At 47.9% G+C, this 23,708-nt stretch overlaps 1 protein-coding gene across 1 annotated transcript in view; it reads right to left on the reverse strand.

Annotated features, from left to right (window-relative positions):
* The window catches only part of DNMT3B (DNA methyltransferase 3 beta), a 34,317-nt gene extending 20,626 nt beyond the window's left edge, over window positions 1–13,691 (reverse strand). The window contains exons 1-3 of the mRNA XM_040247550.1: window positions 13,647–13,691; window positions 1,463–1,643; window positions 655–716 (exon numbers count right to left, since the gene is read on the reverse strand). Coding sequence (XP_040103484.1) covers window positions 655–716; window positions 1,463–1,637 — 237 coding nt within the window. The 5' untranslated portion in view covers window positions 1,638–1,643; window positions 13,647–13,691. The remainder of the gene's footprint in view (window positions 1–654; window positions 717–1,462; window positions 1,644–13,646) is intronic.
* Between the last annotated feature and the right edge of the window lie 10,017 nt (window positions 13,692–23,708).

Here is a 23,708-nt window from a genome sequence, read left to right on the forward strand (position 1 = left end):
CTGATACTGACCTGAATTAACAAAACTCTAATATGATTCATAGGAAAACAGAAGGCATAAATAGTGTCATGAGTTTAAAAAAAAAAAAAACATGGAAAAGCTACAACTTGGAAAAAACTAATCAAGTAGAACCTTGACATTGCACATTGGTAAAAGATATTTCAGTGATTGTTGAAAATCCCCTAATAAGGCAGGCAAGTTCTTTCCAAAAGGAAAAAATAAAATCCTTGAGGCCACAGGGCCATACAATCTTACTGTCAAACCACACACAGGTATATTACAAGAAATAAAATCATACATTCATTTTACTCATGAATAGATGTTAAATTTAAAAGTAGATCCAATTCAAAACATACCATGAGGAAGCTGGATTCCTTTCAGGGGTAAAAAAAATCTTGTTACAGTAGAAATTTATCAGTTCAATTAATCATCCAGATTGAGAAAAACATTCATTTCAAAAACTCAGCATGTGACAGCAGCAAACGCCACTCTAACTGAGGTTGTTCTAAGTCTTCTGTGTACCTGGCGGTGTTCAAATTCCTCATTCAGCAAGTATTTGCTGGCCATCAGTTTAAGTGGGCCTCAGGTTCCCTACTTAATATGCAAACCATAGAGTTCCCCTGAATCCCAGAAATGTGACCACAGAACCAGTACCTGAGTATAACTTAGCAGGCTGGAGACCTCCCTCTTGGACAGTCGTGAGCTTGATCTGCGGCCTGGAAGAAGGCAGAACCAGAGTCTCTTGTGAAGAAGGGGCTCTCCTGGTCTCCCTAAACCCAGTGACATCCTCAGGGGTTAAATCCTAGCCCTTGAACAGCTCCTTCCTATGCTGCCCAAATCAGTGGCCACTAACTCCACTAAAGGAGCAAGCCAGTGCCTGACAGCGCAGCCGCATTAAGTGCTCGCATTCAGCTCCTCGCGGTCATGTGAACGGTGCAGAAAGAGCACACCCTCTAGAAAGTTCTATGGGAAGGCCTAACTTGAAGAGTTCTCTTGACAGCAGGATGAGACAATACAGGGGTTTCCAAACCAGCTGGGCCAGAAAATCTCAGCAGGGAGGATCCCAGGTGATGGCGCAGCAGAGAGGAGGGGAAGAGAGAGAGGCTGGGACAGGCAGCAAGCCTGAGATGCTCGCTGCCTCTTCATTTCTTCCCAGAAAAATGACAGGCCCAGCTGCAAGGGGAGAGGGCTGTCCCCATAGAAGTGTCAAACACCCCAGTCTACCTATGCTGTGTCCACCCCCTTCTCTGGAACAGAAGGGCTCATTGGCTTTGGGTCACCTACTCTGTCCCAGTGGAGGTGACAGGAGAAAGGGAGCAGCTCTTCCCTGCCCTGGGGCTGGGGCAGGGGTCGTCAGAGCCCAGACTCCCATAGCCCCCCTTGCGCCTGCTCGGGGGCCTTGTCGCAGCTGTGGTCCACCGTGACCGCCCTCCTCACCCCTCCTCCCCACAGGCCACGCCACCTCTGCCACCTCTGCCACCTCGGATCTCAGGGGTGCTGATGGCCTCCAGGATCGGGGGTGAGGGCGCATCCTTGGAGTCGGAAGACTGGTCGCTGCAGCCCCCGTTGGTGAGGATGGAGTCTTCCCTCCTGCTGGCGTCCTCCTCTCCGTTGAGTTGTCTGGTGTCTGCCTTCATTGTTTCCTGTAGGAAGGCCAGAGTGAGGAGGGCAGCAGAGATGCAAGGGTGGAAGGGCGCAGTGTGCCCCCAAGCCTCTGCCAATGTCACCAAGCCCTCAGGCCAAGAGAGGGCCTGGGAGCGGTTCTCAGGGCCCCACCCAGGCCGCCCCCCATAGCCTGCCCCCCCTCACCAAACTCGGAGGCTCAGGACTTGGTTCCATGTGGCCACTCGACCCGAAGGCTCAGAAGCCAGCACCCAGGACAGAGGAGGGGGCTGGGCCGTGGTCTGAGGCTCAGGCTGCTCTGTGCAATTAGCCGGCCACTTCAAACAATGCCATCTAAGGCCGGCCTGCCTGCCGCCAGCCTTGGTCCCCTCTGCCCCTGGCGCGCTCTCCCTGCCCAGTCTCTGCAGGGCCTCGGGAAGTCAGTGCATTATTTTCCCTCCTGACCCCTTTGTTTGCTCTCTCCCTTCCCCTCAATCTCCAGGTCCTCTTCCCACCGTCCCCTCCTCCCCCACAGAACAGCTTCTCTCCTCTCCATGGCAGCACAAGCCCCGCCCCATCACAACCTCGGGGGCCCATTGGTCTGCTGGCCTGTCGCTCACCCTCCTCCTCCCTTACCAGCTGGGGCTCAGAGTCCCAAGTTCCCAAGAAGGGAAGGAATGGAGGAGACACAGGGGGAAGGACTGGGACGGGTTAACCAGGGACATGTTCCCCATCTGCTCCAACCCCACCCCACCTCTGGGCCTTTGCCTCCCCACCCCTGCCCACCCTGGTAACTGCATCATCACTAGGCTATTAAGCTAAGACCAGCTCCAGCCAGGTCTTCAGGCATGCATTGGAGGGCTGTGTGACCTTTGACCTGGCCCTACTGCCTGCAACACGTTGGCCTCAAGAACATGTACCTTACTCTCATTTATTCCTCTTAATGTGATTGTGGGCCCATTTTATAGAACAGGAAAACTGACCCACAGACCTTGTCAATCTTCAACATCAAAAATAAAAACCTCACATATAAGAGGAAGGGTGAAGCCCCAAATGGAGGTGAAGTATTTGGTACCACAGGAACCCTGCTTGTGAAGTTTCCCCAGCAAACAGCTGCCTATGGACGCTGAGCCCTCCTGGCCCGTATTCCCTGTCATGGAGACAGACTCACCACATAGTACCCAATAACCCAAGCAAGCCTCCCAGGTGACCTTCTAGAAGGGTCATCTAGGCTACAGAGCTGTGAGCTGCAGTGGGGATGCTGCCAGCACACCCACCAGGGGGCGCTGTGGGGCTCAGTGATTAACTTCTCAGTGCACCACCACCACCCCACCTCATGACCCCCACCCCAACCCCCGCGCCACCCCCGCAGGTATGCAATGTCCTATGGATTCTTAATTCCACCCTGGGCATCAGTCCATCCCCCAGGTGTGGGTAGACCTCTGATGCTCCCCACAAGGTGGAGGGACCATGGAATCATCCTGCAGAATTCTCAGGCACCTACTAAATTAGGATCAACATTTTCACAGGATCCCTGGGTAGTCAATACGCAAGTTAAAGAAACCCTGCCTTGGAATTCCCTGGCAGTCCAGTGGTTAGTCCTTTCACTGTGGAGCTTGGGGTTTGACCAAGATTCTGCAAGCTGGATTCTGAGCTGTTCGATGAAAAGGGGGAAAAAAAAAATACTGCCTGGGTCACAAATGCATACACTGACACAGAGCATCTAACTAACCCATGCGGTCCAGAGTGTGCAGGTTCACAGTTCCTGGTGTTATTTTCTCTCAATACATAAGGAATCTCACCAGCCCCAAGGAAAAGGAGGAATGCCTAACCCAGCCTGATTAGCGGCTTCTCTAGCCCTTTTACTCTCAAGCCCTGACCCGGAAGAACAGGTTGTCTGACCCCATGGCCAGTTCCTGTGAGTCCAAGCAGCCAGTTTCTCAGGAAAACTGCTGGAGAGTGGTTCAGAGTAATCATTAATTTCCAGTGTTTCCCTCAAGCCAAACCAGTGAACTAAGTAACCTGGATGGCCTGGCAGAGGGTGGGAGACTTGGCCATGGGGTGGTTCCACAGGGAGCTCTGGGGAGGAGGGAGGGCAGACTGAAGACAGTGCTTCAGTCAGGAGCGGGTAGCAGGTCAGAGGCTGAAATCAAGGGACAAGGCTTCCTTCCCTCTTATGAGGGGCTCAGAGTTCCCTCAGACAGTCCCCACCTGGGTCAACAGGAATCTCTCTGCTAGACAGATCCATTTGGAGCCTGCAGCCCAGAACAGACAATGATTAACTATGACTAACCACCTCAGGCTTCCCTGGGGCCTCAGCAGTGCCAACTTGTCTGCCAGCCTGCTAGAGGGATGGACAGGTGAGCAGAGCTCCTTCCCAAAGCCAGATCTCAATAGTCAGGAAAAATTCTGCCCCTAGAACCAAACCCACAGGGACTGGAGGAAGATTTCAGGGAAGGAAACCAACCTGCTCTATGACCAACTACCTGGGTGCCCTGGGGTGAGCTAGGTAGGTAAAATATTCTTACTTTCAGTGGCATCATTCAATGTGATTTCATTAAAAGCTCCTTCCCTGTAGTTTTCACCACCCAGAATTTGCAATGACATTAGATTCCTGGGTTGGGAAGATCAGCTGGAGAAGGGCTAGGTTGCCCATTCCAGTATTCTTGGGCTTCCCTGGTGGCTCAGCTGCTAAAGAACCCACCTGCAATGTGGGAGACCTGGGTTCAATCCCTGGGTTGGGAAGATCTCCTGGAGTAGGGAGCCTACTACCCACGCCAGTATTCTGACCCGGGGAATTCTATGGACTGTATAATCCACGGGGTTGCAAAGAGTCGGACATGGCTGTGCAACTTTCACTTTCACTTCACTAGTTACAACACACACACACACCAGAGTCCAGAACTGGCAAGATTTAAAGATGCCCAGCTCGGTTCCTCGACATTTTACACACATTATATATCTCCTCCACATTATACACATGACCCAAACAGCTGCAGGCATGTGCTACTGGTAGGCCCTCAACCCAGAAGCCCTATCACATATTCAGATTTCAGAAACCACAGGTCAAAACAAGGAAGGCTTCTCTCAAAGGCTTCCATAAGCAATCATCCAGCCCTCATGAAGATCCACAGATCTTGATCACTTTTCTCAGTATTTACTACCATATGCCAGGCACCCTTGTGCTTTACCTGTATGAATTCACTTAATCCTTACATACCATTAATGTTATCCCTGTATAACAGATGAGCAAACTGAGGTTAGGCAACATAATACATACATACTCACTCAAAAGAATGCTCCCAGGGAACTTAAACAAGAAGGCATGAATTTTAACTACCTGCTTTTGGCAACAGGAAGATATTAGCACCAGGGATTGGTTTGTAACGGTAGATAATACATCTACCTCATGAAGTTGTTTGGCTTCTAATGAGTCAAAATTGGCATTTCCCAGATAATGTGGCCCCCAACACAAGAAAGCTCCTTTATCTAGAGGGATCCCAATCCTGAGTAGTGGCAGCTTCCCCAGGGATTTTCCCAGAGGGGCTGACATACCAGCTCCAGGACACTTGCCACTTGGCTGTTAGCATGTCCCAGGCCCCTCCTGTCTGCTAAGGGTGGAACTGACACCTCTTAACCCCCACCCCAACCCGAGGCAAGTCCTCTCATCAACCTGCTCTCAACAGGCTCAAATGAATTAAGTCACCCAGCAAAGTGGCAGTGCCAAACTCATGCCCAGGCAATCCAGGGCACGTGCCTGAACTGTTGTGCCTGAGATGAGTTATGAACAATGCACCATTCGTTCCAGGAGCTTCGGGAGCTGTATGGCTGAGGGACTTACACCAGCTGAGTGTTCACCATCACAGGAGGTGGTGGTCCAACCTCAAGATGCAGGTGAACTCTGACCCTTTCCCAGAGGCTGGGGTCCAGCATGTGACTTCAGGATGGTCAGCGGTGCTGGGTGGGCTCACAGGCAAGGTTCCCCCTGCAAGACCCTGCCTCATTAGTGCAGGATGCTTGTGTCCTGACTGAACCAGGTCAGACGTGTCCAAATGCAATGTGGCAGACAGAAGGGTGGGTGGCACCCCCAATTAGATTCAGGGAGGAGGAGGCCCAGGGACTCCCCGCAACCCAGCTATAAACCTGAGAAGTGATGTCATTCATTTCCTCCAGGCTGGTACCAGCAGCAGAGCTATTTCCTGGCACTCTGTACATGTTAATTGCATTAATTAAACTTACAGTGCAGGAAGGGGATGATGGTGGGCTTGATGGCAAGGTTAGCAGGGGAGGACCTTGGGCATACCTGACCAACTCTGTCCACCCAGAGTTTAGAGATTTGTAAAGCAAAAAAGGGAGAGAAAGGGTGAAAGACATTCCCACCTCCCCTATTTAAAAAGTTCCTCCTTGGCCTGTGGGAGGGGAATCGACTCCTGACTCCTCCCCTTGAACTGCTCTGTTTCCCAAAATGGCTGAGATAGAGCACTCAGCATGTACCACAAAAGAGTTAGTTACTCTTATGATCCCCATTCTGTAGATGAGGAAACAAGCTCAGAGGAAATAGATAAGCAGTTTCTTTGATGAGGTTCCCAGAGTGACTGCGTGATGGAGACTGAGGCCTTAGTCCAGGAGGCAGATCTTAAAGACATCATAAAACAATGCAGTAAGCAGTTTTTAAGTTTAAACAGTTTAAAAAGTTTAAGGCCAGGGAGGGACAGCTCACCCAGGTGAGTGGGGAGAAGGGAGGCAGTGGAGACAGTACAGACAAAGTCAAGGAGGACAGAAACAGCTGTCCCCCTGGCTGGGGACAGAGCACAGGGCCCCAGTTCCCTATGCCTGATCAGCAATCTCCAGTAAATTCCATAAAAAGATCAGGTTCACAGGGAAACAGGAAGAAAATGTCCTCCCTCTCCTCAAGCCTCAGTCATACAGCCTAGGCAATGAAGTACCTCATCTAATTCCGTAGGTGGTTGGTGCTACAGATCCCAAAGCAGATGGCAAAATCTTAAAACCTGGAGATTACGCAGTCTCGTGTGCTGTTGTGCCAGATTTCCCAGCTTAGGCTCACAAAGCGATGCATCCCTTCATCCATGATGACTCAAGTTTGGAGAATTTTTCAGTGCCTCTGGGTCATGGCTACATGCACCACTGTCATTGTACGATAATAGTTGGGCCTGGGCATATTTATCAGAATCATCGTAAGGACTGACTCCAGTAGTCAGTCTGGGCAAGTATGAGAAAAGCTGGCTATGAAGATGTTCCAGTAGTCAGTCTGGGCAAGTATAAGAAAAGCTGGCTATGAAGATGTTCCTTGCAACATTGCTTATTAATAGCAAAATTATAGAGAAACATCAGTACATCTGGATATTTGTCAATAGACTGTAATAAAATTATATACCATTACCTTCTAGATAATTTACAGGAAAACCTTACAGAAAGATCTGAAATGAGACCTTCAGCTGGAGTTTGGAGTCAAACTTTTTACCCTATGGAAACAAGTTGCAAGCAACTAGCCCCTTCCACCTACAAGTTATTTGAGAAGCCCTAGGAAGGTCATGCAGATGAAGACAGGGAACCCATGGGTCACCCAGAATGCCACGTGGGGCATCCTAAGGCCGAGGATTTGGGAGCTGCTATACCCACTCCTGTGGCCTTGTTCCCCTAGGCAAAATCCAGCCGAAGTGTCCTCTGCCCTCTTCCCAGGGGGATGGAGAAAGGAGACCACTATCCTCAAAGTCACTCCCTCAGCTCTGCCCCTCGCAGCAGCCTGCACCTGTTGCTACTGCCATTGCCTAAAACTTCAGCCCATCTATATACCAGTGCTGTAGAGATATTGATTCAGTATTGAAGATGGCAATCTGACAGTATGACCTCAAGTGCCAAGTGTCCATATCCTATTATACAGGAATTCTACTGCTAGGAATCCACTCAGCACAAAGTTCTTCCCAAAACCTGTGGAAAGACTGGCAACTGCCTTCATTGTCGAAGTAAAAGCTACCAACAAATGATCAATGGGAGACTGTCTAAATTACATGCAGCCACACTGGGGAGACCACTGAGCAGCAAAGAATAGGGCAGCTGTTTCTAGATGAAACCATGTAAAGTGAGAACGTCCACCTAACAATACAATTGCATTTAATAGGTTACTGTGTACATTAAGCCATGTTCCTCCAGCATTTTTTCTTTAACTTCTCAGCAAGGTAGCCTGTGGAAGAACAGACAAGCATATCTATCTCCATGTGACTTTTACAATCAAAAAGCCAACTTTAAAATGTCACTTTTGAAAACGACCATTTAAGTTTAGTCAATCTGAGTTTTTTGAATGGTATAAGATTGAGCTCTCAATTTTCTCTATAAGGAAAGTCAGACATACAATGACTAGCATGACCCAACTCCACCTCTTCTAGATGGTTCCCCTATATACATGGGATGTTTCTGGTTTCACTTCTCCTTTTGGTATTTAGCCCCTGCCACCTCTTTGAATCATGATACATTTACAATAAATGCTCATATCTGCTTGGACAAGCCTGCCAACCTTAAAGTTTCATTGATTTTCTCGATTTCACCCATACTTGTATGTACATTTGCTCAGAACTGTCCATATCCTATTGTGCAGGTACATGCTGCCTCCCTGGTAACCTAGAAAATCCCGGAGGACAGTACCTGCCCATCTAGGCATCCCGCCTAACAGTGCACATCTGTGTCCCAGGTGAGGTTTCCTTCCGCTCACCTGCAGTATCTCCTCCAGTTCTAGCGCTTCAGCTACAGGACACCCAGGCTTGTCCAGGGCCTCCTTTGGGTGTCACCCAGCATACATTCACGTGCCCCAGGATCATGCTGGCTGCTGGGAACACCCACCAGGAAGGTACCATCCCTTCTCCAGGAGCTGAAGGGCAGTGGAAGGCCCTGGCTCTGGCCCCAGCAGGCCCATTTGCAACTGGAAGCAAATGCAACTGGAAATAAAGGCTGCTTAGGAAGCCCCATTAACCTCAGAAGGTGGAAGTACAGGAAAGGATGAAGAAATAGGTAGGTAATGACTTCTCCACCCAGGCTGCAACATAAGAGACCTGACTCAGGAAAAATTAATGCCAGACTGAGAACTCTCCGGTCCCTTTTCTAGCTGCCAGATCTGTACCACTGGGCAGGGCATTGGACGATCCCTCTCCTCCAGGGAATGGGGAATAAGACATACCAATATCAGAGAGCTACCTTCAGCTTTTGGGAGACCCAGAGACAAGTTCCAGTCCATGTCCCACACAGTAAGCCTACAGTTTTAAATCCTTCTGAATACAGTTCAAAACTAAAATATGAAAAACAAAAACAGTAAAAAAAAAAAAAGACACTCAGAAATATTGGATGGAGCTCTACACACTAAAATTAAAACAAGGGGATAAAGGATGTGTCCAAAAACAAGATGAAGACACCATTACAAATGAAATTCTCAAGAAAGGAACCCTTCAAAACACAAAAGCTGAGGACACCAGAAAGCAGAACTAAGGACAAATGGCCAAAATGCCACCAGGCCAGGAGGGGATGCATCTGATGAGCACAAAAAACAAGGGGTGTGATAGCTCAAGGAAATGTATTCCCTTGACTTTAGGATAGGAGCCCTCAGTGACACTGAGCCCTTCTCCTCCCGTACCAGCTCCTCATACACACCTGGTCAGCATCATCTGTCCCCGAGAGGAAATTAATTGGTTAAGAACATTTCCCCATGACCTCTCCCACCCATCAGTTCTTAACAATGCATTTCTAATTTCCTGCTCATAATTTCACAATGACTAATGCTCTACCCACAAATTTCATAGACTATCAAAGGCCATTTTCTAGAAGATCTAAGTATGTCCCCTGTGTTGAAAAACTGAAAGCTGTGGAGGGGGACAGAGAACAACACAACAGGCAATGGCTTGCCTGGGGCACAGTCCAGAGACTGCATCCTTTGAATGGAAAAATCTCTGCAAGGCTTCCCTGGTGGCTCAGTGGTAAAGAATCTGCCTGCCAATGCAGGAGACTCAGGTTCAATCACTGGTCTGGGAAGATCCCACGGGGCAACTAAGCCCATTGCGCCCCAACTATTGAGTCTGTGCTTGAGTCACAAGCCCTACTACTACTACTAAAGTCCACACTAGAGCCACTCTAATGAGAAACCCACACACCACCAACTAGAGAAGAGTGCCCGCTTGCCACAATAGAGAGAAGCCCACACAGCAAGGACCCAGAACAACCAAAAATAAAATATTATATATATATATATATGGAGAAAAAATTACTCTGAAAAAAGAAGAGAAAGACCTCTGCAGGTGAAGTTATTTAGAAAAACTTGGTCAGGCTGAGCTGAGAAATGAGCAGAGGCCAATGGTTCTCTAAAAGGTCCTCCCATCCACTTGGGGAGCTGGCCCCAAAGATGACCACAGTGCACTGGGAAACCTCGCCAATGGACGGCCTTTCCTCACCATACTGCACTTGCCCTGGGTTCTTGTCTTTTTGCTTAGGATGGACTGCTGCTCCTCTCTACGCTTTCTCCACTTCTAGAAGAAACTGAGAGGGCCCCCAAATGAAAGTAAAACATTGATTACCTTGGGACTGTGAGATTACAGGCCATGATCTGTTTTTCCTTTGCATCTGAAGATGGCAAAATTGATTTTCATTTGTATCAAACATGATGAAAATCCTTTTGATGAAATATTCTAATTCCCTACACAAAACAGATCCTCCTCACTTTTTGCTTATTTCCTCAGGAATGCCATCTAGGACTGTTTCTCTCAGCAAGTAAATTACGACCACTAGCCATCATCTCAATAGTGACTACACAATGTGACCTTTATTACATCCTCATTATGTACACTTTTTAATAGGATCTCAACTGACTTCAACATCCCCTTAACTGGCCAACAGTGCATCCCCATTTTACAGATGGAGCAACTGAGGCTCAGGTCACTAGCTTATAAATGTAGTGAGTTGGATATAAATCCTGATTTGATTTGGCAGCCCAGACTGTGTGTATGTTGATTCTAATGACTAACATGACCTACAACATACCAGACTTTTTACAATATCTCGGGGCCCCCACGTAACTTATTTTGAAAATGGCCTAAGGCCTAAAAGGATTCCATTCATCCTCCTACCAACTCTACTGGGGTGTGTATACCTTCACTCACTTTACATACAGGTATTAATCAGCACAGGGGCTCCACGTGTGGGCTCCCTCTGCATTTACCAGGCCACTTCCCTCCATCCACAGCCAGATACATCTGAACACCTGGACTTGGCTTTTTCCCTTTTGGAGGATCACTCTTGTCCTGGGATAGTGGCAGATGTGAAAGTTCTGTAAAGCACTAATCAGCAGGCTGCCAAAGTACCTGCATCTCTCCGAGTTCCATCAGCGGCAAATTTTTGACCCTGTGAGAACATTGCTTTACAAAGAGGGTGCTGACATGAGGAATTCTGTACTCCTGCAGCCCTGATCTGCCATGAAACTGAAAAAAAAAAAAAACCCTAAATTCATGATTTTAAAACTCAACACCAAGAATGTGCCTGTACTTCTGGAGGGTTGGGGTGAAGCACTTGCCATGGTGTCACACCAAGCGGCCCTTCAGATTTAGCGTGATCATCTCGGGTGAAATGGAAAAGTATCTGAGCCTGGAGGGACAGCAGGCAGGAGAGCTGGTCTGAGACAAAGGAGTTAGTCCTGGAGAAGTTTCTCTGGGAAGAACTTACCCAACCCCTCCATCAAGGAGCTTGGGACTGTACTATGAGAAAGGGAGACAGGCCCCTCTGGGTTGCAGGCCCCACATGGCAGGAGGAAAGGAAGGAGGGGAAGCAGCCTCTGGCAGCCTCACCTCCCTGGCTCCTCCCCTTCACCCCCTGCAGCTCCCAAATACCCTCCTATCCTCCCTGCAAACTGCAGGGGTCGGAGGTACTGCTTATGGCTTTAAGGAGCAGGATGGAGCCAGCCCTAACCCCAGCCCTTTTGTCTCAGCCTTCTCCACCCTAACAGAGAAAAGTAAAGGCTCTCCCTTAGTTCTGCACCCTCAAGGCAGGTCCCAAACTTGGGTGGGGGTGTAAAAATGACCCCAATCCATAAAACAAAAACCTGCTCCTTTCAAAAAGGAACAAAGGCACCCTTTCCTGCCAACTCCCAAATTGAGAACAATGATTTGGAAAATCTTCCATAGTTGAGAGGAGTATCTTGGTGGGAGGGAGGAAAGGAAGGGATGGCAGAGTTGGCCTGCATCCTCCCCGATTCTCATTAATGGCCACCCTAAAAAGAGGGGCTAATGGTTAATACAATACCACTCACTACCTGCTATACCAAGCACTAAAGTACTGAGTCCTAACCCAAGCCTAATGTGATAGGAATTATCACATCATCTGAGGAACACAGAGGGTTAGAGTTTAAATTGTGTAAAACTGGTTTCCTTCTTACCCAACTTGGAGTTTTAGTATGACTGTTCCTATTTCACAGATGTAATAACACACAGAGGGCCACAGATTAACATGGACAGACTTAAACACATGCCAAAGATCTATGCATCCCCCTTAAAGGAAGCAGCCTACTTATCCCACATGATAGATAAGGAGTGGCAAGACTTTATTGGGGGATTACTGTAAGCCAGCCCTATAAAATAGGTAGCATCATCTCAAAGCTGGAAAAACCAAGCCTGCACCTGGGGTTTCCAATGGCTGGGGTGCAAGAAGTCACAGCAGTCCTGGTGGAGAACAGAGGCAAGTCAGTGTCCTGGATCCTGGAAATGTGGGCCCCAGCAAGGATCTGGCTCCCTAAAACAACTGCCACCAGTTCGCCAAAACTCACATCATCCAGAAATCAGGAGGCAGAAAGTCACACATCATAACCTTGTCCTTAATTCTCTTTAATGCATACGCCTCTCAGCTCGGGGTGGGGAAGCATTAGGGCCCAGCCAGCCTCTTTCAGCCTGGGAGGTAAGTGAAGGAGGCAGGGTGGACAACCTGGCCTGGGCCCAGAACTCCTGCAGCCCTTCCTGCCACAGGTGAGTGACTCCAGCAGGAAAACCCAGGCCGAAGAGCAACTCTGTTGCTAACTTGCTACCTCTGCCGGCTCTTCCCCAACTTCCACTTTCTCTTCTTGAAAGTGGGACTCAAAACCCACCCACCCGCGGCAGACAATCCCACTGGGCACCGAGGTAGCGCTGGAGGTTTTCAGGCCTCAGTTTGCAAGTTTACGAAGTGGGACCAGCCTGACTCTTGGAAGAGGGGGAAAAATGGAAAGTGAGGTCCCAGGGCAGGCAGCGTAACTGGGCAGGGAGGCGCCGCACCGGGTCGGCTCCTTCCCAACCAGGTGTGCACAAGCGTGAAGGCAGCCTCTCCTGAGGGCATCCCCGCAACCCAGCCGCACCTCGGTCTCCGTAGGTACCCTAGGGAGAACCCCGCGAGCCCGCCCCTCTGGCACACGTCCCTGGGAAGCACACACATACCGGTCCACCTGCTCTCCCGCGCCCATCCACTACCTCTCCTCTGTCCTTGGGAGGGAGAAAGAAAAAAAAAAGGCCCCCGGCTGAACCCCCAGGTCCAAGTCGTAAAGGACGGACGCTCGTGCCCTCGATAGAACTCTCTTCTGTTCTTGTTCCCCTTCCCAAGTAGGGTCCCCCTCTAACCGAGGCCAGGTAAAAATACCCCTGCTTCACTAACTCCAGTTCTCTCCAGTAGGAGACCTCCTCCCCTCGGCTCTAGACCCCGGGAAGGCCGCCTGGCGCCCTCCCTGGGGACGATCCTGTCTCCTCCTCTGGGTCTCCTGAACACCTCAAGTATCCCTTCAACTCGTATCCCTGTAAGACACATGCCTTCCCCGTCGCCAATTTTATCCTCATTGCCCATTTCCCCACAGTAAGATCAGAGACTTCTCCTCCCCAACCATGCCCGGTCTCCAGCCGCACGGGAGCCGCCTCCCCAGGACGTCCCGGAACGGGATTCCCTCCCTGCGGTGGCGGGACCCCTCCACGGTCCCTTCCCCCACAAGCCCACGGAGCCCTCGGGCTGGCAAGCCTCCCCGGGGGCCACGGGGCGCTCACCTGCCGAGAGCCTGGCTCGGGCGCGGCTCCGCGGGTCGAGCCGCGGGTTCGGACAGGCGGGCGGGAGGCCGGCGGGCGGCCGCGCAGGGCGCTCGGCTCGCGAATCTCCGGCGCCGATCGCCGAGCTACGTTTACTTGGGTCACTTAACCCCCGCGCTGCCAGCCGGGCGCGGCCGCCCGCTCGCCTGCCTGCCTGCCTGCCTGCCTGCCAGTGAGCCGGTGGCGTCCGTCGGGGGGCGCTCGGGGCGTCCACGCGGGCTGCGGCAGCCGGGCTAGGGAGGGGGTGCGGCTGCTGCGAGGAAGCGGCACGGGCAGGACCCGGCAGCTGGAGTGGGTGGGGAGGGGGCGGTGCCGAGTCCCCTTGTAACCCCGGCCCGGCACTCGCCCCGCCCCCGCCCGGGGGCGCCCCTGCCGCAGCCACTCAGAGCAGGGCCTCGGGCGCGGGGGGCGGGGGGCGGGGACGAGGGAAATTTGAAATCGCTCCGGAGCCTCCCCTCCGCCCCTCCTCCACAGGCGCCGCCTCCCGGCCCCACCTCCACCCCCACACACACTGGTCGGTTAAATCTCCACCCGGATAACAGGCCCGTCTTGGGGACCCCGCAGACGTCGCCCAACTCTCGAGACTCCTCTCCGGGCCCCTCTTCCCCGGTCCCCACCCCGACCCCGGACACGCGGGCTGGTCTGGATGCCGGGGGCCCAGGGAAGGAAGAACCCCGCCCCCCTCCCCGAGTCACACAGCAGCCGGGTCTCCCCTTTACCCCAACTCCCAGCCGCAAGGCCACCTGGGCGCTGTGGTGCCCCCGCGGGTCAGTCAACCCGCTCTGGACCCTCGGACTAGTCCCTTCTCCCTTCCTCCCACCCTGCTGGGCCTTTGTCGGCCATCTTGAGAGGATGGGAGGGAGAACGGAGGAGCCAAGGTAGTTGGGTCCCTGACTGGCTTCTGGGTTACAGTTGGCAATACTTGAAGGAGAAGCCCCAATGTGTTAGCAGGTCTTGATGGCCTCTGCCCTTTAAGGGACGTTGTGTGTCAGTCGCTCAGTCCTGTCCGACTCTGTGTGACCCCATGGACTGTAGCCCACCAGGATTCTCTAGGCAAGAGTACTGGAGTGGGTTGCCGTTTCTTTCTCCAAAAGGGGCATTGAACTATTGGAAAACAGCACTTCCTAATATTTCCCATACCTGGCATCTACACTTACTTATCTGCTTATTTTTGTGTCAGTCTGCAATGCAGGATGCCTGGGTTGGGAAGATCCCCTAGAGGAGGGCATGGCAACCCACTCTAGTATTCTTGCCTGGAGAATCCCCATGGACAGAGGAGCCTGGTGGGCTACAGTCCATGGGGTCACAAAGAGTCAGACACAACTGAGCGAATAAGCAGAGCACATTGTGTGTCTATGTGACTGTGAGGGCAGTGTCTCAGTATGTCTTAGCACACAGTAGATGCCAAATAAATGTTGAATGAATGAGAGAGCAAATGAATGATGACACGATGGGCTGCAAAGGCCCTAGGTCAGCTGGTTCCCACCTGCCTTCCCAGGTATCTCCTATTCTCACCCCACCCTCACTTCACTCTAATCTAATCTTTGCTGTTCCTCAAATGCATCAAGCTTGTTTCTGGGTGTTCTTTGTCCAGATCTCTGTACCATTCAGTTTTCTCCCAAAATTTCGCTTTCTGGACAGACTTTTCTGACCAAGCAACCTGAATAGTCCCCTCCTTCACTCCTATTTCATTCTCTCTGTAGCACGTATAGCTATTTGATGTTGGAAGTGTGAAAGTGAGGTGGGCTCAGTGACCAGACAAGCCTCATGTAAATGAGTGGCAGGAACTCCTTGACCTTCTGGCACAAGCATCCAAAACAGGGTTCCAGTCAATTGGTGTAAGAAGATCTCTGAAGAGGGCCTGTAGCTTCTGGGGTAAGTCTTCAGAGGAAAGAAATTATATATGAAGCTTGTGGATCTGTGGGGAGGGCTGCTGGGTCTCTGTTTTCTGATCCATAAGCTCTAAGACCTCCATGTGTCAAAGGATGTCTGTATACCACCGGGAATGCCTGGAAGGTATAGTTAAGATGACAAAGAGTAGGGTTCGGGGGGACATGGCAGACATTTCTGGGGACATCATAGTGTCTAATTCCAGGAAGAAAAACAGACAAGGTCTGAATAAGCAAGTGGTCTCTGTCCTGTCATTTGGAAAGAAAGTGAAACAAAGATGGCATGTTTCCCTGTGGCACAGAACTTTACAGTTTGCAAAGCTCATTGGTCATATTCACTGCCTCCTTTGAGCCTCTCAGCCACTCCATGAGAAATCAGGGCAGGGAGAATTGGGTGCTCATTTCAGATTAGGTGACTGAGGCCCAGAGAATAGAAGGACTTGTGTGAAGTGAGTCAGCCATGCAGCCTGACTTTGAGCACCTGCTATGTGGCATCTACCTGACTAGGAATTCAGAAGGGAAGGTTCAGAGCTTACCTGATGGTTGGGGAGGGCGGCTAAATCTGGGAAGAAGATAAAATGGAGGCTGGAATAATGTAGCCAGGGGAAGACCCAGATCAGGATCCAGCTTGGCATGTGAGAGGGACCGCCAGGAAGCCAGTGTGGCCAGGGCACAGGGAGTAAGGAGGGAAAAAGTAACAGGGGCCAAGCCATGGTGGATATGTCCCCATTTAAGCCATGTTCTGACTCAGATGTTTAAAACACACCTGAGTAGGATTTCAAATTTTCCTCTGGTTGCATAACTGGTGCAACAGTGTTTACTTAAAAATTTACTGTGACACATCACAATCATTATAATCATGATGCCAATCAATATTTATTAAGGATACAACAAAAATTCTGTGATTAAAGTACATTTGTTATAAAAAAGATATATAGATAGATAGATAAGAGGGAGTACTCTGGTCGTCCAGTGGTTAGAAAGCCAGGCTTCCAGTGCCTTGGCCTGGGTTCAATCCCTGCTCCTAGAACTGAGATCCTGCAAGCCAAGAGGCATGGTCAAAAAAATAAACAACAACAAAACAACATAGAGAAGAGAATACTCTTAGGAAATAAACAGGAAAGTATTGAAGCATAAACGAGCACAATATTACCACCAATTTGCCTATAAAATGGTTTAGAAACAATAATATGCATATATATGGCAGAGGGAGAATGGACAGAAAATGGGGCAAAAATGTAAACAAATGGAAAATCTGGTTAAAAAGACATTCTTGAGTTCCTTATGCTAGTCTTGCAAGTTGTCTGTAAATTAGGAACTACCTCAAATTTTAAAAACCTCCTCCTAAAAAAATTAACATTGAAAAGAAAAAAACACACATACATTACACCCTTAATGCCCTCATGCTAATAAATCAACTGATGATGGATTTTTGCCTGTGTTGAGATTAAATATTCTGTATGTGTGGAATTATATCATCCTCTTTTCAGCTCTTAGAGCAGCTGCAGCTTTTCAATAACACATGAAAGTGTCTGATGCCCAGTAGGCTCTCTGTATATGGTCGGCATTTTTTTAAATATTATTTTTATTTATTTAACTGTTTGGCTGCACCAGGTCTTAGTTGCGGCATGCAGGATCTAGTTCCCTGATCAAGGATGGAACCCGGACCCTCTGTATTGGGAGCTCGAGGTCTTAGCCATTGGACCACCAAGGAAATCCCTCTGGTTGGTGTTTTTTTATGAGCAAGTAACTTCATCTCTGTGTGCCTCAGTTTCTTCACCTGTAAAATGAAAGTAGTAATTCCTTCACAGGGTTGTTGGGAGATCTGTATGGGTTAATACATGGGAGGCATTTTGAACATATAAACTACCATAAAAGCACTTGTTAAATTTAAAAAACTACCTTGTTATTAATGATGGGTACGTGTTACCCTGGGCCCCTGGCTGGTACAGAGATGAGCATCCACCTTTCCTCCTCAGAGTAACACAACCCAGTCCCTTAGGCTCCCAGCTGCTGAGGCCAGCCCAGTTCACCTCTACGAGCGGAGTCTGGTAGGATGAGCTCCATCTTACAGACAAAACTCTGCGTAGTGAGGCAGTTAGGCTGAGCCACACCTGGTGGGTGGCAGCTCAGGACTAGACTCCCAGCTCAACCCCCACTCGCTGTGACACCACCCCCCCCCCAACTCCTAGAGTGCTATGCTAAGGAGTTTGAGCCTCAGTCTTCTTCCCCTTCTAATTGGAATAATAATAATAGTGATGCCTACTTCCAGGAGTGACTGCGGGGATTTCGCGGAGCCCATGTATGTGAAAGAACCCCATTGTAAAGTACTCAGTCTTAATTGCAGTGTCATTAGAGGCCACGTTCATTTGCAAAGTGGGTTCCTCACCTTCCCTTTTCAACAGGAACACCCAGACTTCTGCCCTGGTTGACTTACTACCAGGGAGCTCCTAGACATTTTCAGTTTTAAGAATTACTGTTAAATTGTCACAGGTGACTGACTATATAACAATTTATTAATTATTTTTATAATGTTCCAACATTTTATTATGAAAACATTAAAGTATTCAATGAAGTTGAAAGAGGTTATGAAGAACACTCTTATACCCACTGAGCTTCCCTTGTGGCTCAGCTGGTAAGGGATCTGCCTGCAATGCGAAGACCTGGGTTCAATCCCTGGGTTAGGAAGATCCCCTGGAGAAGGGAAAGGCTACCTACTCCAGTATTCTCGCCTGGAGAATTCCCTTGATTGTATAGTCTATGGGGGTTGCAAAGAGTCAGACAAGACTGAGTGACTTTCACTTTCACTTATATCCACCAACCAGCTTACACATCTATACTTTTATCATCTTACTTTTAGAAGCATTTCAAAATATAAGTTGCAGACATCAGTGTACCTTCTCTAAACATTTCAACCTGCATATCACTAACTGGAGTTTATTTTTGTTTACAGTTGCTTTGTCTCCAAGGTAAATTTTACACACACTGATACACACAAATCTCAATTGTACATTTGCTGAACGTTCATATACACGCACACATGCCTGTGTAACCCATCCCCTATCAAGATATAGAACATCACCATCTGATATGTAGTAATAATAGCAATTGTTGTTGTTGAGGGATTGGAAAGGAAGGATTCTACTTCCTGAGTTTGCTCCAGATCTGGACTCTGCCTCCTCTTTTATTTCAGGATAAGCATAGAAGGGATGGAATCCCCTTGTCCAGACCTGCCCTTATCTCTTCTGGGCAGGCCCTCCCCCTCCAGTCTGCAGGAAGTACATATACACAGGGTGGCGATAACTCTGCCTGCAGGCTGGGCTTTGGAAAGTGACTGTGAGTTGTGGAGTAGTGGGAAAAGACTGTGTGACATGCTTAGGGCCCCAGGACTTCCACCAGGTTGTTTAAGTCATATGTTCAAGGCCTGAGGACTCTGCTTAACTTTCATTTGTCTGCTCATGCCTGGCTTCTTCTACCCCTATCCTCACTGAAGCTGCCCACAAGTTCCTACTCTCTTCCTGGCATTTATCCAGGAAGTGACTCTTGGATAAAAAGTGACTCTTCAAAAATACAGCATGTCTCCTCCATCAGATTGGGAGCTGCACGAAGGCAGTGCGATAGCCTGTCTTGTTCACTGCTATGTCCGGGGCACCTAGCACACGGCCTGGCACAGAGTAGGTGCTCACTAAGTATCTGCTGCCTTGGGGGAGAATGGATACATGTATATGTATGGCTGAGTCCCTTAGCTATCCGCCTGAAACTAACACAACATTGTTAATGGGCTATACTCCAATATAAAATAAAAAGTTAAAAAAGAGAAAAGATTATGCTGCTAATTCACTTTAGTCATGTCCAACTCTGTGCGACCCCATAGACGGCAGCCTACCAGGCTCCCCCGTCCCTGAGATTCTCCAGGCAAGAACACTGGAGTGGCTTGCCATTTCCTTCTCCTATGCATGAAAGTGAAAAGTGAAAGTGAAGTCACTCAGTCATGTCCTACTCTTCACGACCCCATGGACTGCAGCCTACCAGGCTCCTCTGTCCATGGGATTTTCCAGACAAGAGTACTGGAGTAGGGTGCCATTGCCTTCTCCAAAAAGAGTATATGCTACTTCAAAGAATCAGTAGGAAAAAAAAAAAAAAACAACAAAGAATCAGTAGGCTACTCCAGGTTTCAGGTAATCTGAGTGGTCTAGAAGAGAAAGTTCCCCAGGGACTCTTCCAAGGTTACACCCAGGTTGTGTTCACAACACTCAGCAGCAATTTGCATTGCAGTCCTAAATTGGGGCCCAAGCCAGGCATTCACTTTATAATCATCCTGAGGAGAAAAACAAAGCAGACAATAGGGATCCAAGGCCTCATTTTCTCAGGCAAAGTGAATCCCACCTTGAATTTGAAATACGCGGTGAGATTCCGAAAGGGTAGAGGCATTATCACCTCCACCCTCAAAACTAGAAAGTGCCAAAGGGCCCTTTAAGAAGCAAATTTCTGGAGGGGACAGTGTAAATGTCCATTGGAGCTAATGCCAAGGATCTTAAACAGGTTTAAACTTTACCCCAGGAATTCCACTTCTCAAATTTGTCTCAAGGGAAAATCTTGAGATTTATTAGAGAAATATTATTGAACAAACAAATAAGTATTAATACATCACCACATCCTATATAAAAGTAAAAAAACTGGAACTGTCCTGGGAGTCTAACAGTAGAGTATTGTTTACATTCATTTACATGCATAAGGATAAACTAAAAGTGGAACGACTCTTCTTCCTTGGCTTTCTTGGTCCACAGGATCGCAAAGAGACAGACACAACTCAAGTAACTTAGCAAGCACGCATGCACCCCTGGCTTCTAGCAAGCTCAGAGCCCATTTAAAAACTAATCCGTAATGCCTCCACTGCCCCATGTATTAGTGAATTTGCTTCCTACCTAGTCCTGATTTACTATCTTTCTATTTTTTTTAATCTTCCTATTTTAAGCTCTTCATTTCTTCTGCCCTTAATAGCCACCCAACCAGGGCATTTTTGTCTAGCTCACTTGTCCCAGCATCCAGCACCATGCTGCATAATAGGTGTTCAATAAAGATGTGTCCCATGAATGGACAAACGTATTCACAAAACTGACTCCAAATCTTCCTGGGCGTTTGACAAATCCTGCCCAAATGGAAGCTACTGACCCAGTGAGAATTCCCTAGTCGTCCAGTGGGTAGGGCTTGGCCCTTTCACTGCCAGTGCCCAGGTTCAATCCCTGGTCACAGGGATTGAGTGGCCTGACCAAAAAAAAAAAAAAAGGCACTGACCCAGCAATTCCATTCATTAGAAAACAACTATCTGTATATGTAGAAATGTCCCCTCTAGCTTTGTTCGTAAGTTTGTAATAGTGCAAACATGGATAAACCCTAAGCGTCCATCAGTAGGAGCCTGGTTAGATCAGGTGGGATTTATCCAGGCTATACAGCTGTTAAAAAGGAAATAGCAAGTCTGTAAATGCTGATGTGGAGGGAACTGCAAGATATACTGCTAAGTGAAAAGGCAAGAGGCTAAGTGCTGTAAACTCTGTGTGTGTGTGTGTGTGTGTGTGTTAGTGTTAGTCACTAAGCTGTGACTCTTTTGTGATCCCATGGACTATATAGCCCACAAGGCTCCCCTGCCCATGGGATTTCCCAGGCCAGAATACCGGAGTGGGTTGCTGTTTCCTTCTCCAGACTATCAGACCTGCATCTCTTGTTTGGTAGGCAGATTCTTTACCACTGCACCACCTAGCAAGCTAGGTATATATGAGTCCATGGTTCAAAAAATATATATTGAGAAAGAAGTCTATTAGGCCATTCCAGGAGGATCCTGAGAACACCTTTGGGAGGTTTCAACCTCAGCCCTACCCTTAATCAGCAATGTCCTTGATTAGCTCCTTTCTTCCCTAAGTGTATCCCTCCCTGCTTCTACAAAAAAAAAAAAGACCAAGGTTAAGACCTCCTGGTGGGGTTACTGAGAGGATTAAGGAAGAAAATGCATAAATACCAGGCACCTCTCCCAGAAGGAGTACTCAAAGATATATTAGTTAAAATAGAAAATAATTTATCATGTGACAGGATGTGAGAAAAATTTCCTTAAAATATATTCTGTGAATAAACTGAAATTTACAAAACAGTTACAAGCATAATACAAAGAATCCATGTATATTCTTTACCCAGTCATCAGCTGTTAACATTTGACATATTTGCACTATCCCCTCCTCATTTAAGTCACTTTATCCCTCTTTACCTTAATACATTCAGCTTGTATTTCTTAAGAAAAAAAAAAGACATTCTCTTACATAAAGCAAACACAAAGATCAAATACAGGAAATTAAACATTGATACAATATTATTATCCAATCTATAAGTTGTATTCAGATGTCATCAATTGTCCCAATAATGTCATTTTTTAAAACTGTGGTTAAAAGAAAAGCACATCACATAAAATTTACCGTCTTATTTCATTCTTTTAAAATATTTTTTGGCTGTGCCATTCAGCTTGTGGGATCTTAGTTCCCCAACCAGGGACTGACCCCAGGCCCTTGGCAGTGAATGCTTGGAGTCCTAACAACGGGAGCACCAGGAAACTCCCTTAGCCATTTCTGTGTGTACAGTTCAGTAGTGTTAAGTATATTCACATTGTTGTGTCAATAATATCTTTTATAGCAATCGTTTACCTCCATCCAGGATCTTACATTGCATTTATGTAGTCACTTTGTCTTTTTCAGTGTCTTTTAATATGGAAAAATTCCTTCACCTTCCTTTATTGATGACTTTCATAACATAAGTGTTTTGAAGAGTCTAGGGTAACTGTAATCTTGTGGCATTTGTTACATGTTTTTATATAATCACCAATGGAAACATAAAAATATCCATAGCATTTTCCCCCTAGGTTTTGGTAAAAGGAGGATCTGGAGTTTGTTCCTTCTGTTCAAATGCAGGATCCCTGTGGTGATGGAGATGTTCTGTATCTTTGTGCCAACATCAGTATCCGGCTTGGGAGATTTCACTCTAGCTTTGCAAGATTGGATCTGTGCACAGAAAGAAACTCGAAAAAGAGTACAGTGGTCTCTTTCTATGATTTCTTACAAGTGCAAATAAATCTACAATTATCTCAAAATAAAAAGTTTAATTTTTTTAAAAAAGATGCCTTTTGGAATATCAGAGCCTGAAGTGTCAACCATTCTCCTGGGGAGAACCTAGCCCCTTGGTGAAATTCCCAGCAGGAATCCTCTAGCCTGAGAAAGGACTTCTTAATGAACCCCTTTCACTTGCAGGGGTGGGGGTTGGGAGCCTCCTTTGCCCTCCGCGGGGACATTTTAAAGTGAATGGAGGGAGCAAGGTCCCTCATTAAGGCTGAAATGGGAGCTGCTGGGGGCGGGGGTTCTCTAGAAGGAGGCTTGGCCCCAGGTCTGCATTTCCTGCTACAAACTTATTAACAGTGATCACCACTCCTTTCTATCTGAGTGGGTTGTGAAGGATACCATTGGAAAGAGAATTTTTATCTATTGTCTTTGTTAGTTGCCAAGTTCTTAATAAAATTGAAAAATTGTAAAGACCTGAATGGGCAACCAATGGGGATTCGTTACGAGCATCATTATATTCTCACTCAGTAGGATATTATGCTGCATTTTATGATGATGTTTTTGTAGCATTTATAATTGAAACCAAGATGCTGTTGTGTGAGATTTTGAGGTTTCTCTTAGAGGACTTGGAATTCTCAGGGCTGAGAGATGTGGGTTAGGGAAGCAGGGTTCTCTTCAGGGAAATGAGCCTGTTGCCAGGTTTCTGTTCAGGCTGAAATGCTAATTTCCGGGTGTTCTCAATCATTGTCTAGCCTGTCCCTTACTTGAAAGTTTGTCATCCTAGCACTCTATGGGGTCGCACCGAGTCGGACACGACTGAAGCCACGCAGCAGCAGCATCCTAGCACTATTTTGAACCCTGAACGTCTGAACATAATATCCCTTGACCTTCTAGGAATTTCTCCTCAAGAAATAATCAGATGTGAAAAATGAATTGTGTACCAGGATGCTTAGTGTCAAGTTCTTTTTAAAAGATTTAAAAGTTGGAATACTATTCCTAACAAGCTTTTGCTGAGCACTTGCTGTGGGCCAGTTCCTGTG

Source organism: Oryx dammah, unplaced genomic scaffold (genome assembly GCF_014754425.2).
Source record: "Oryx dammah isolate SB20612 unplaced genomic scaffold, SCBI_Odam_1.1 HiC_scaffold_10, whole genome shotgun sequence".
In the NCBI taxonomy this organism is placed as follows: Eukaryota; Metazoa; Chordata; class Mammalia; order Artiodactyla; family Bovidae; genus Oryx; species Oryx dammah.